Source organism: Mauremys reevesii, linkage group 7 (assembly GCF_016161935.1).
Source record: "Mauremys reevesii isolate NIE-2019 linkage group 7, ASM1616193v1, whole genome shotgun sequence".
NCBI lineage: Eukaryota > Metazoa > Chordata > Testudines > Geoemydidae > Mauremys > Mauremys reevesii.
In genome coordinates, this window is record NC_052629.1 from 50,773,301 (window position 1) to 50,786,661 (window position 13,361).

The 13,361-nt window shown below is 40.0% G+C and overlaps 1 protein-coding gene across 11 annotated transcripts in view; it reads right to left on the minus strand.

The window, feature by feature from the left end:
• The window catches only part of GRID1 (glutamate ionotropic receptor delta type subunit 1), an 845,372-nt gene that overhangs the window by 46,591 nt on the left and 785,420 nt on the right, over positions 1–13,361 (minus strand). For all 11 annotated transcript variants that reach the window (XM_039480948.1, XM_039480949.1, XM_039480953.1 and 8 more), the window contains one exon: positions 2,078–2,273. In XM_039480948.1, coding sequence (XP_039336882.1) covers positions 2,078–2,273 — 196 coding nt within the window. The remainder of the gene's footprint in view (positions 1–2,077; positions 2,274–13,361) is intronic.

Consider the following 13,361-nt stretch of genomic DNA (forward strand, 5'->3'; position numbering starts at 1 on the left):
GATCTAGAATTTGGTTTGTACAAATTCTTGTACCTGCAAACATGAAATCCACGTTTGTGCCAAAAAACTAGATTGCACTTATATTTGCAGCAAGTAAACAAACCGGTGTAAACAAATTTATTTTAAAAGTCCACATATTTTACAGGGAATTTGTTGCAATGTACACATAAATTCTACTTTTATATGTATTTAAAGGGTTTCCCAAATAGCTCCATATGTAAAAAGTGAAACTGGTGTCTCCTTTGCTATTTGACAGTAGTGGTTTCAGAGTGACAGCTTTAATAACCAAAGTATTTGGAGGTAGAGCATAGAGACAGCTTTGGGAACAGTGGTCTTGGGTGAACCAGTGGAAAGAGAAACCTCTGCATGATGGATGCAGGTGTTCAAGCATTGCTGCAAATGCTGGAGTTCTGAGAGTGGAATTACACCTGTGATATTTTATTTGGTGGCTGCTGCTTTTGCCACCAAAATCTATTCAAGACATAAAGACTTGTTAATAAATTTGATTAGGAATAGAGTATTTCTGCTTGCACATCCACACTTATTTTTCCCTAACAACGGAATGTCCCTTGCCTGGAGTCCATTCTTTCCCATCAACTCAGCCTGTGACATTTTAAAAATCTGAAGATTTTAATTTTTCTCTATGAGTGTCTAGAAAAATAAACATAAAACATTTGGAAAAGTAAAATAATATAGAAAAAAGTCTACATTTTAGTCTCAGCTTTTCAAAAGCATAAAGAACTTGTAAGACAGTTGTGGGCCCAGAGATACTGGTTTTCAGTTTACACCAAAAGAAACTGACCAATGAGTCTACACTTATAATATTTTATTTTAAAAAATAAAAAGACTGATAAAAAGGAGACTATGATATTCCTCTAAAGAAAGTTTTAACTTTCATTGACTTCCTGTGCATCCTGGGTGCTGTAATTTACTTCTGATTCCTATTTGTCATTCACGTTCTGGCCATGCAGAGCTACAGCACGGGAAGCAGCACAAGAAATGTGTGTATGCAAGCACTCTTCTAAGGCACTTCTAAGCAAGTGGATGGCTTAAAGTTGAGTGTCTGATTCCTGTGTCATTGCTCTGGGTCAAATTCCATCATTTCTATGTACTGATGAGACAACATATTTCAATTAGGAAGTCACAATTAAAAGAAACTATCACAGGCTTTCGGACCCTGAACAAAGATCACGGCTCCTGTACTGAGCCACCCTATGTCAGCTGCTTGAATCCTGCATGCACAGTTAATTTCACTTAAAAATAAGTGTGTGTGTGTGTGTGTGTGTGTGTGTGTGTGTGTGTGTGTGTGTGTGTGTGAGAGAGAGAGAGAGAGAGAGAGAGAGAGAGAGAATAGGTGAGTGAATATATTAGTGAGCAGATTAAAGTGGGACTGAATAACTGCATGGATGGGTAATATGTGAGTGGGTAGATGAATTTTTGAACACCTGGAGTATCATTGTATAAACAAAAATGACCAAAAACTTAGTTCATGTTTCTGCCCTAATGTAAGTGGGCATAATTTTGCTGAAGCGAATAGGACTGAATTTAATCCACTGACAACAATAATCATGGGTAAAGGACAAGTTTCAGCACCCAGGGAAAATATAAGATGACCCAAGGTAACTTTTTTCAAAAGTGATTTAGGTATCTAGGAACCTAAATCTCATTAAATGTCAATGAGACTTAAGCCATAAAAATGAGACTTATCAACAAATGAAAATGTTACCTGCAGTCTTAGAAAGAGGAATGGGAAAGGTGCAAAAGAATTAGAAGTTGTAATGGACTAGAACAATAGCCTTTCAGAAATGGAGATCTGAGTTCCATGTGAGAGCTGGCCAAAGGTGGAAATGATTTTGCTGGGAAAAGCATAATCCCTTATTAGAAGCATAATGCTATCAACAGTTTTGTCCTCAAACCAATTTGCAACCTTTACTTAAAAGAAATCTAGGACTGGAGTATTTTTTATTTTAAATCCTGCCTTTACCACATGACAATTATTTTCATTCGTTAACTCCATGCAAGCTACACAAACACAACACAAATTTAAAGTAAAACTGCACTATTAATCCAGTCTTACCTTCCTGATGCCTTCAGAAGGGTTTGATACACAGTTATCTGCCCCATTATTTTTACTGATTGTCCTCCACAGTTCAGCAAATGTGTTATCCTGCTCCAAAGGGTTTGTCCCTTTTGCTTTGAAGTATTCATACACTGCTGAATCCCTGACAGTACCATAAGACATATCCATTTGTTTGGACAGATCTTGAAATGTTCTGAAATTCAAGAGATGTTGAAATATTAGTGTTATCTGGTACAATAGAGAGATTGTATTAGTTAAATGATCTCTTTCTATGGCTGTCTTTAGAGTGAAACAAAACACCTACCATCAATCAGTCTCATTTGCATGTCTCTCTTTTATCATAAAAGGAACCCAAAGTGTAATTCAGCTGCACTGAAATCATACAAGGTTTAATTGTACCTGAGTTCTTTTAGTGAAGAGGTTTATTTGGAAGAGATAACATTCATTCTGATGCCCATCAACATATTGAAATTATGTTGCTATGCTTGTGCAAGAGCACAGAGCAATCAAGTTTTATTAAAGCATGTGGAAAACAATGTTTAAAGATACAGGTCAAAATCAGCTCTCATTTAAATCTGTGTAAATAGGGAGTAATTCCACTGAAACTAGTGGAGTTACTCTGGATTCACACCAGTGTAAAACTGGGCCAAAAATCAATACACTAACTTTAAATGTATATAGGGCATTACATTCCAAATCTCTTTCCCGCACCCACCAATAAAATAAACAATTTTCATATACCCACACACTGGGCCTAATTCTTATTTACGCTAAAGTTGCTTTATATCACTCTGACAGTGCAAAGGGGCCTTAAAGGGTATGTCTACACTGCAGCTGGAAGTGTGCCTCCCAGCTTAGGTAGGCAGATAAACACTATCTCCATTCGAGCAAGCTTGCTAAAAATAGTGGTAGGGACATTGTGGTACAGGTTAGCCTCCCAAGCACTAGTCTGCCCAACTCCTCGGGTCCGAGCTGAGGTGGCAAGCCCATGCCACAGCCTGTGCTGCAATATCCACATTATAATTTTTAGCATGCTAGCTCAAACGGAGCTAGCATACATCTCTCTACCCAGGCTGGGAGGCACACTCCCAGATGCAGCAGAAACATACCCTTAAACATAGCCTCTTAATCCACTCTAGGTCATTCACTTTCCAGCCATGCAGAATATAATTTATATCCTTTTAAGGTCCCTTTTTCACTGCCAGACAGATGTAAAGCAACATTCAGGTCAGTGAGAATTAGGCCCACTATATGTAAAATATCCATACTATCCACTCAATTTACATTAGAGTAGGGACTGTTCTACCTGTGCTTTATAACCACTTGTCACAAGGTTCAGAGTGCAATCCAGACCAGTAAGGGGTTGTGTCACCACTTGTCCTGCAACCCAGGGTGCCTTATAGTTAAGGCTACGATTTAGTCACAGGTATTTTTGTAAAAGTCATGGACAGGTCATGGACAATAAACAAAAATTCCCGGTCGTGACCTGTCCATGAATTATTCTATAAATACCCCTGACTAAATCTTAAGGGGGTCACTGCTGTGAGGGGGGAGGCACATGGGGAGGCACTTCTGAGGAGGGTGTCTGGAGGGACTGCTGCTGGGGTGTGGGGAGAGCCGGGGAGCCGCTGCTGGGGGGAGCCCAGGGCCACCTGAAAAGCAGCCGGTCCGACTGGCCCCAGGGCCACTCCAGCAGTGGCTGGTGTGGCTGGCACCCCAGCGGCTGGATACAGAGCTGCTCCAGCAGTAGCCAGTGTGGCTGGCCCCCGGGCCACCTGAGCCAGCTGCTTAGGCGGTCCTGGAGTCAACCACACTTGCTCCTGCAGAAGTCACAGAGGTCACGGAAAGTTACTGAATCTGTGACTTCCATGATCCCCATGACAAACATGAAGCCCTACTTATAGTGCTTTGCTGCTGGAGGTCTTAGCCTGGGATGCTCACAGCCAGCCTACAAACATCCAGGTCACACATTGAGCGTCTGTGTGCTAGATAGCCCTGTACCAGCAGCCCGTTTACAGCCCCACTCTGGCTTCCACCAGGCTTGGCTACAACCAGCAAGGTGACCCCAACATGATTCTATTTCAGCATTTTCCCATAATCATGTGCGTTGCAATGTCCAGCCCTCTCCTGGATAGCACAGAGAAATAATAAGGTTTGTTTTTTTTTTCCTTTAAAGAGACCAAAGCACACCACAACATATTAACTGGGGTAGATACACTCTTTCCCTCAACCACAGTTCTGTGTTGTTTTATAGTAAACATAAAACATATTTATTAACAACAGGACAGAGGTTGAGTGATGCCAAGTAAAAGAAACAGAGATGGTTACAAGCAAATAAAAGTGAAAACACATTTTAAAAAGTCTAAATCTTAATCTAGCAAGATACAGGTTTTGTTCAAGATTGTTTCTCTCACCAATCCACCTTCTTCTCAGCCACAGCTGACTTTCCTTCTGTCAGAATCCCAAAATAAACTTAGTGTCCATAGTACCTCTGGCTACAGGCAGCATGATGGGGTCCATCATACCCACATCTGGTTGTCTGCCAGCCCCTGATCAGGCAAACCCTTATGTTATTCCTCCTGGGTTCCATGGGTGTGAGTTGTCCCTCATCTTCTATCTGAGCTGCCTGTGTTTCTCCTGGTCAGCAAGCTTCCACTACTTCAGCTCTGCCTCCTCACTAACACCTGCCCTCCAGCTCTGCCCATCTCTCCTCCACTAGCAGCTTTTTCCACTGTAGCCTCCACAACTCTGGAGGCCATTGCTCCTGCTGTTACTGGATCATCTGGGGAACCATCTGCTTGGTCTCCTGCATGCTCTGTAGGAGAAAAAGGGACTCTTCTTTTTGCCACCTGGTTTGGCCTTTAGCTCCAATTTCTTCTGATTAGCTGCTGACAGACCTCAGTACACACCCAGCTTTTCTAACTTCTTCTTGGTGAGCTCAGCCCCTGCTCTTTTGCTCCTCCTGCCTTTTCTACTTGTTGCTCATCTTTCCTTTCTTCTACTTCCAAAATAAACAGAACACAATCAAACTGTAGCCTTTCTTTGACTGTGCCCTTTCACTTGTGAATCACTTAAACCTATTTCACCAATGCTTAAACTGTAAACCTTAGTTAAATTATCAAACTGTGTGTAAATCCTTTTTAGATTACACCAATTTCATGAGGCTTAGGGGTGCAATCCAGACCAGTAAGAGTCTGTGTCACTAGTTGCCCTGCAATCACTTTGCTGCTGGAGCTCCCAGCCTAGGATGCTCCCAGCCAGCCTACAAGCACACAGGTCTCACCCGGGGTATCTGTGTGCTAGACTGCCCTGGTTCAGCAGCTCTGACCCCAGCAGCCTGTCTATGGCCCCACTCTGGCTTCCACCAGCCTTGGCTACAACCAGCAAGGTGACTCCAACACACTCCCAGTCCAAAATTTCCCCAAAACCATGAGCCTGGAACTTTCCAGCCTCACCAAGATAGAGAAATAATAGGGTTCATTGCTCCTTTAAAGAGACAAAAGCACATTACAGCTTATTAACTTAATTGTGGTAAGTACACCCTTCCCTGCAAACACAGCACTAAGTTGGTTTATAGTAAAAACAAAACAAATGTATTAACAACAGGACATAGGCTGAGTGATAACAAGTAAAATAAACAGAAGCAAAGATGTTAAAAGCAAATAAAAGTGAAAAAAAATGCATCTAAAAGTCTAAACCTCAACTTAGCAATGTACAGGTTTGGTCAAGATGGTTTCTCTCACTAATCATTATTCCCAGCCATGGCTGACTTTCCCTCAGTCAGGACCTTCCACAGAAGAACAAGATGCTGGCTTTCCTTGTCTTCCTAGGTGAAAGATCTTTGCCTAAACAGGTTTCTCATCTACATTCAGTTTCCAGACACTTCCTTGTTTGAAGGACCAATCTTTCTCAGCTTGCAAGAGCTCTAATCTCTTGTGTCTGTCTAGTGATGGATGCCAAAGATGGCTTCTGTCTTTGCTTATGTCTTCCAAAGTTCAATGACCTTGTTTCAAGAGGCAGGATGACCTCATGCTGTTTCCCTTCCTGTGTGCTTCCCATCCCTCTGCTGCTGTCTATGTAAATGCTGCTTCCCATTTTTTGGTCATCTTGCTTAACTTCTTTGGAGACAGGTAGATAGCTGCCTTCCCTCCTGATGGGGGAAAGCCTGTTTAACCCTTTGTTTGGTCTCACAGACTGGAAACCATATCAGTGAGTATTCATAATTCCTCATATAGTGTTAATACATATATATTTCACAATGCTATTAATTACCAGTGTTATAGGTTTTCATAAAAGACCTCACTCAATAAACTTTTACAATACAGTAATATTGTATAAATCAGTAGACAACTGCTTATCACTTGAGGTTCAGCTCCTCTGTCTTTATAGAACAGGAAACTTTTGCAATGTATTCTTTGAAAAATAAAATCCAGCCCAAGCTTCTGTCTTCTGCCAAGTTTAGATGCCATGCTGTCTCCTCCTTCAATTGTTAGCTTGATAGCTTTGTTTACCTAATATTAAATGAACCTTCACTGTCTCTTTCTGATGTCCAAGCTGGTCAGAGAAGCAAATACACATTCCCTTGTCTAGGGAAAATCTGTTTCCCAAATCTCTGTGCTAAAATACATTTTAGTCATCATTCTAGCATATATAATACGTACTACATGCATACATCACACAAGAATCAGTTTTCCAATGACATATTACATGACATGTTTTAGCTAGAGATTATAACCATAGTGAGTAGTGATACACAGAACTGGTCAGACCAGCTGAAACTCATGCCCTGATACCAAAGAGCCCCTTGTACTCCAGCATTGGGATGCTCTTAGGGTCACACCTTCCATTTACAAAACTGCTGACCCAGTGACAGCACGTCAGATCCCTCTTTCCTGGACAAGGCATCTGCCACCATAATTTTGTTCCCCTTTATATAGAAGAAACCTGTTTTGTCACCTTTGTCTGTTGACAGTGTCTGGAATATAATATTAGAGCGTATCAATAATTTCATCTACACAGTCGTTAAAAACATTTCACAAGTGACCTTAATGACCCGTGTATTAGATTTAAAATGATATATTATGACAACATCTTTTCAGGAAATATAATGGCACCAAGTGTATGAGGTGCAGTGAGTATGTCGGCATAGTTAACACAGACTAATGAACCCCAAATGGGCCTCTGTGTCACAGCACTATTTATACCATTTTTAACAACACACAACAAGGCACCCATCTGCTACTCTGGGTGTCTTCGACATTTTTTAAAACCGTGACACTGAAACAAACAGCAAACTTCCAGCAAAAGTATCCCCTCAACATAACCCAATAAGTGGGCCTTTCCCCATCAAATCTCCACCCCGCTCTCCCGCAAACAATCGCTCCCACCAGCCTTCAATCTCTTAAGCTAGGCCTTGCAGTGTGCCTTAAAGATCAACAATTCCACACAATTGCAAACCAACAGCTAAAACTAGAGCCATTGCTGAAGATCCCTGATAGGAAATGCTGTACTGCCACCTTCCTATTTGTCATATTGAGAGAGATCCACTATTCATACCTAGGATGTTATATACAGTAGTTGAAATAGTACATAATTCTAACAATAAGTTCATATACACACAATGCTATCTTGTATAGCTAGCCATGTAGGAAACATGTTGTGCAAGGCCGCTACCTGCAGAGCTGTCTCCTCCAGAGTCCACATACAGCATTAGTGTATGGTCAGTGCTCATTTCATGGGTTATAGATGAAAGAAAACATACAATAATAAATTCAGTGAAGAGATCTTTCTAATTATTGTTCATTAATTATACCTAATTGCAGCAAAATGTTCTTTTGCTACAAGAGGTCTAAGAGTTGTTACTTTGTCATAATTTTCTTTTAATGAAAGTGGAGGTGGGGTCTAATCTTTTACACACTTTATTTTTCTCATTGTAGTATAAAAATAAATAAATCTTTGATGAATGGGGAGCATCAGAATGAATTACATAGTTGAGCCTAATATGGAACCGCTCTAAATTATTGCACAGCCAGCCACCAGAAAATGAATAAATAACTGTCACAGAGTGCCAATCCATTGCTTTCATCCAGTATATCTGAAATGGTAATTTCCTTCTCTCTATTAGTATTTATTCAATGTGTTTCTAGTGGTCAGACAAGGAGGAAATGTCTTCACCGGACATGAAAGCAATTCCACTATTTGAATTTTAATCCAGTTTATTTTTTTTCACTACTCTTTACTTCAGATCTGCAACTCTTTCTTATGAAGAGCAGCTTCGTATTAGCAGCCCCACTCTATGAGCCAGATGTCTTCAGAACTATCCCAGTTTCCATCAGCTTATGATGTGCACCAGTAGTTCTGTCTAGGTGCTTATATCTTCTTCATCCCAGCAGTGTTTAAACACCAATCACTTCCACTCCTTGATGTTTGATTTCTACAAATAGCCCTACTCCACCCCAGACTCACATATACCCACACTCCAGTTTACTTGGATTTCCTTCAAACAGGTTCCTCCCTACAAGGCATCCATCATCTACCCCTACAAAGTCTTCAAGCTCTTAAGCTCCTTCAAGCATTTTAAGTGGTTTAAGCTCATAAATTGCTTTAGGGACTTGTATCAATTTAAGCTGTTAAGTAGCTTTAAGTATGAGTTTGTGAACAGCATATGTGGACCTGGGATGAGTTTGGAGTTACACAAGAACCCCAAATCTGGTCTTATTTCAGTTGCTCTATATTTAGGCAAGATATAATATTAACACTCTAACAACAGCTGGTGAGTAAAGAGACTAATGTACACAAAAAGAGTAGGAATAATAGTCTAGTCTTCTAGCACAATTATAACTCTAAACTGTATATTCTGGCCTGCCTAAATTGCCTCTGTAATTTCAGTTGGATAAGTTATTCTTCAAATACTATTCTAAACTATTATACATTACTGCTGGCCCTGTTAGGGCTTTCGTCAGCTCAACCATATGGACTTGGTTGCATTATAGTGATGAATTTTATGAATACATTATATTCAGACACATATTCATAAAGAACAGCTTTGACAAGTTTAGTTAATATTGCCTAACACTTTCCATTACAGATCCTTCCTTTCAGTTGCTTATAACTTTGGAATACTTCCACTGTTCAGGAATATCGTTTGAATGTTGATCAGACAAGAGTTAGGCCAACCTTAGGAACAAGGTTAATGAAAAACTGATAGTTTTACCAATGTTACAACATTTATCTGGCTATTTTTAATAGCTCCACTGCCTCTGTTGTTTGGAATAGGATCTGGATATTTAGCATTCTACAGCCTTCAAATCAGAAAGTGCCTTTTTTCCCCCCATGAAAATCTGGCCAAGCTATAATCCACTGAAAATCAACATTTGTACATGCATAGTACATTGTTTTCAGCATTTGTCCTTCGATTTTCTGAACATACCAGTGCACTAATTTCAATAGGACTAATGATGTACTTAAGTTTGTGTGCTTTGCTGAATCAATATGGCTTAAATGAATACATGATGTGGGTGGCATTAGTGGGGGAGATTCATGTTATGGATAAGGTCATCTTCTCTTGGATGATATGAGTGAGATAACCATCCATTACACAGACAAGCTAGTATTTGTGAATGAACTACTCTTTCAAAATATAGACAACCAATATTCCAGAAATAGCATCTAACATCATTGAGAATAACAGTTTCTGGACTATGGTGGTTGAGTGTGAAATAAGGGAGATTAGGACAGATTTAGGGTATGTCTACATGGGAGTGTAAACCCAGGGTTAGTAAAACTCGAGTTAGCAGATCCTGTGTTTGTTAACCTAGGACTTGAGCACTGACACTCACTTATAACTGCAGGTTAGGAATTTTTGAACCCTGGGTCCCCACCAGGAGCTCCAGTGTCTACACTGCATTATGGGGGCTCGAGTCCATTCACCCATATCCCAGACTTCCTAGGGCCCTCCCAAAATGTGGCCAGTCTAGCTCTTTGTTCATAATTCAGTGTGAGAACACTTGACTATCCACCAAACTTGACTGTCCAGAGGACAAAGAAAGTTGGCCTGTGGAACTGTGGCTGACTCCAAGAGAACAACTCCAGTGGGGCTGTGTCTATGCTGCAAAGTGATAGGGCTGGAAGCCAGATCATAGCTTGACTCTGGCTCAGGCCCTCCATCCCCATGGGTCATAGGACTGAGTCCTAGGTCAGTGTGATTTGTGTGTAAATGGAAGAGAAGTTAGGCCTGGGCCAGAGTGCAATCCCTGGTCTTATATGCAGTGTAAATATACCCATGGTTTCCTTCCTCCTACAAGTTTTCTGAAGAAGTCTTAGTTCAAACAAAATTGTGTGAATATACCTAGCCTTTCCTGGTGTTTTCTGGTAGCGCTGCATGCTTGTGTGTTTTCTTGATGTAGTCTGTAAATATCACTATAATCAAAACATTTTCTTTATTTATAAGTAGAAAATGGATGGTTACTTTAAAATCAAGAGGTTAGTTGTGGACCATAAGATTTGCCTTTGAGGCACATATTTAGCACTACAGAAAAGGAGAGTAAGGGTTGAGAAGCAGCCTCTAATAACAAATAGTCTCTAGTGTCAGTGCATTGGTGCAAAATATGCAAGGTGAAATCATGGTCCATTGAAGTCAAAGGCAAGCTCACAGTATTCATCCAGATCTAAGCAAAACATGTAAGGAGCTTTGTACCAAAACATTTGTACCATAATAGGGATCCCAATGCAATTCAACCAGCTGCAAAAAACTCGTTTCACAATTTTATTTATAGAGTTAATAGATTTTACAAATCACATCATCCTCCTTAGCCCGTAGTGTCATTACAATGTAGTAAAATGAGTTTGGAACATTTCCCACTACTCCTACGGCTCCATACATGGAATATTCCATCAGAGAATGGATCTCTGCTCCTTTATTCAAAAGGGGGTAGAGGTGGCAGTCACTTCTATGGCTCCTAGAGAGGTGATTCTGTGGATCTGGAATCGATCTGGAAGGAGGAGCAGAGGAACTGAGCATGCTGTGAGGGAGAAATAGATCACAGGTAGTGCCATAGGGACACATATATTTTCCCTTTTGGCCCACAGAGAGTCTCTGGAAGAAACAATACAGACTGGGCTGGGCTTTTTTTCTGCAGTGCTCCACTTAGTGGACCCTGAGAACAGCCATGGCCAAGGCAAGTCCCTGGTAGCAGCTTCATTGGAACCACATTGCCAGGGAGCCAGTAGAGTACTGAAGGACACAGCCAATATAGACAACCCTGGCTTTTTACCAATCCCTGAGCATCTACCAAGTTTGTGAGCAGGTCCTGTGGCATAACTTGCAAGGAGGCGGGAGGGTGAGATTATAACTCTATCTATTTCCCAAATGGCATAATTAGGTAAAAATTACCTCCAAAATGAACATTCTGGTGAAGACTTCCTCCCCTACAGATGCCCTGCAATAGGGGATGATCTAGGCCATGGTATTTACCAAACAAATCTTTATTGCTATTTATTTATTATGCTATTTATTTATTATATGCTATTTATTGCTAAAGAGTCCCTTGCATGAAATGTGTACCCTGTAACCTGAAGTGATGCTGAATATTCTCTTTGCAGCAGAAGAACGAGGCCTGCAGATGGTTAAGACCTGGACGATGCAAACAAAAGCTGTTATCACCCTATGCTTTGTATGATGAATTAATAGCCAGCATAGTGCAGCTTTCCCAGTACTTTCTCATTAATAGCCAGCATAGTGCAGCTTTCCCAGTACTTTCTCATAGCCTTTTATTTTAAACTTTAAAAACTAATCCCTGTTTGCTCAAATACCAGGCAATAAATCTTCCACTCCTAGTGAAAAATCATGTTGCTCTAATCAAATTTCAGATTCTGATCAGATCTCAGGCTTGTTTCGTTCTTTAAAGCCAGCTGCTGTCACCACTCAGATTTTGTTTCCTTTTGCAATAGCCATTAGTTGAACTCAGCTTCCTTAGTTGTCCACATTATATCCACTCCTATGAGAAAGGTCCCATGCACTTAATACTGGAAAATATTTGCAACAAAAATCTACAGAAAAGCAGGATGGCCCCATTAACTGTACCATAAAAGTTACTGGATCTCATAATCCATTAAGGGACTGCCTGTTAAGTGTGATTAAAATTAAAGCCAGTCAAGCAGCAAGAGACAATGTACTTATTTACACTTATAAGAGCAGAATTTTTAATTTGTAGATAAACAAACCCATTATGTAGATATTAGGCAAGTATGCTGTAACCAATTGTTTTAAGTAGACGTCTTTTTTGCTAATCAAAACAAAAATGTGTCTCAATCATTTCAAGATGGCATTAGAACTGCATTATTGGCTAAAAACATATTTAGCATATACTCTCACCTGCTAGTTAGGATATAATTTTGTGATGTAATGTACATTACAATGTGTTTCAATTGTTTGACATTAATTTAAAGATACAGAAAGATACAATTGTGTCAGTAATTAACAGAATTTTTAAAAAAATAGTCCTGGGGCGTATCATGAGGAACAAATATTTGTGTCCTAGAATGAACATTTCTGAAGTTTCTATACTAGCATTTATAATTGTGTTATGCCAGGCCTACACTAAAAACTTTTGCCAATATAGCAATGTAGTTAGTGTAGTGGGTTTTTTTATGACATTTTTATACCGGCATACCGTCGTAATGTTCATTCAGCTCATATTAAACAAGCAAGTACATGGTTTTACCCATGTCGCTTATTTCTCGCAGGGAACTGGTATAAGCTTTACTGCCAAAAGCACTCATTTGGTTGTTTAAGCTGCTGAAACACTAGCACAGACCTGGTCCTAGTTAATTGCTGATCAGTGACACAAACAGAAACTATAGACTGGGCCTCAGCTTCAGGGAGGGAGAACTAAAAATCAATCTACAGCTTCATGTAACATCACTATGCAGGTCCTCCAAAGATCTGAGTGAGGTCTTCCAACAAGAGAGAAATGAGAACCTAATATTTCTCATGTGAAAAACAACCAGTTTGGTTTGTTTCTTTAACACTGATATGGCTTTTGCACAAAGGAAAGTTACGTAAAAGGCAAAAATATTTCTTCTTTGTTTTTTTTCCTTTGTAGTTCCTTTTTAAAAGGCTTGGAGAAAGCTGCACATCTGGATGCTAGTGTGTAAATTCCATTACTGTAAACAAGTTATATAGCTATCAGCGTGATGTCATATCAAAAGTAACCGGAAGTCATGTCACAGCAATCAATATGGCATTTTATCTCGACTGCAGCCTTGCGGGATAACCATAGAC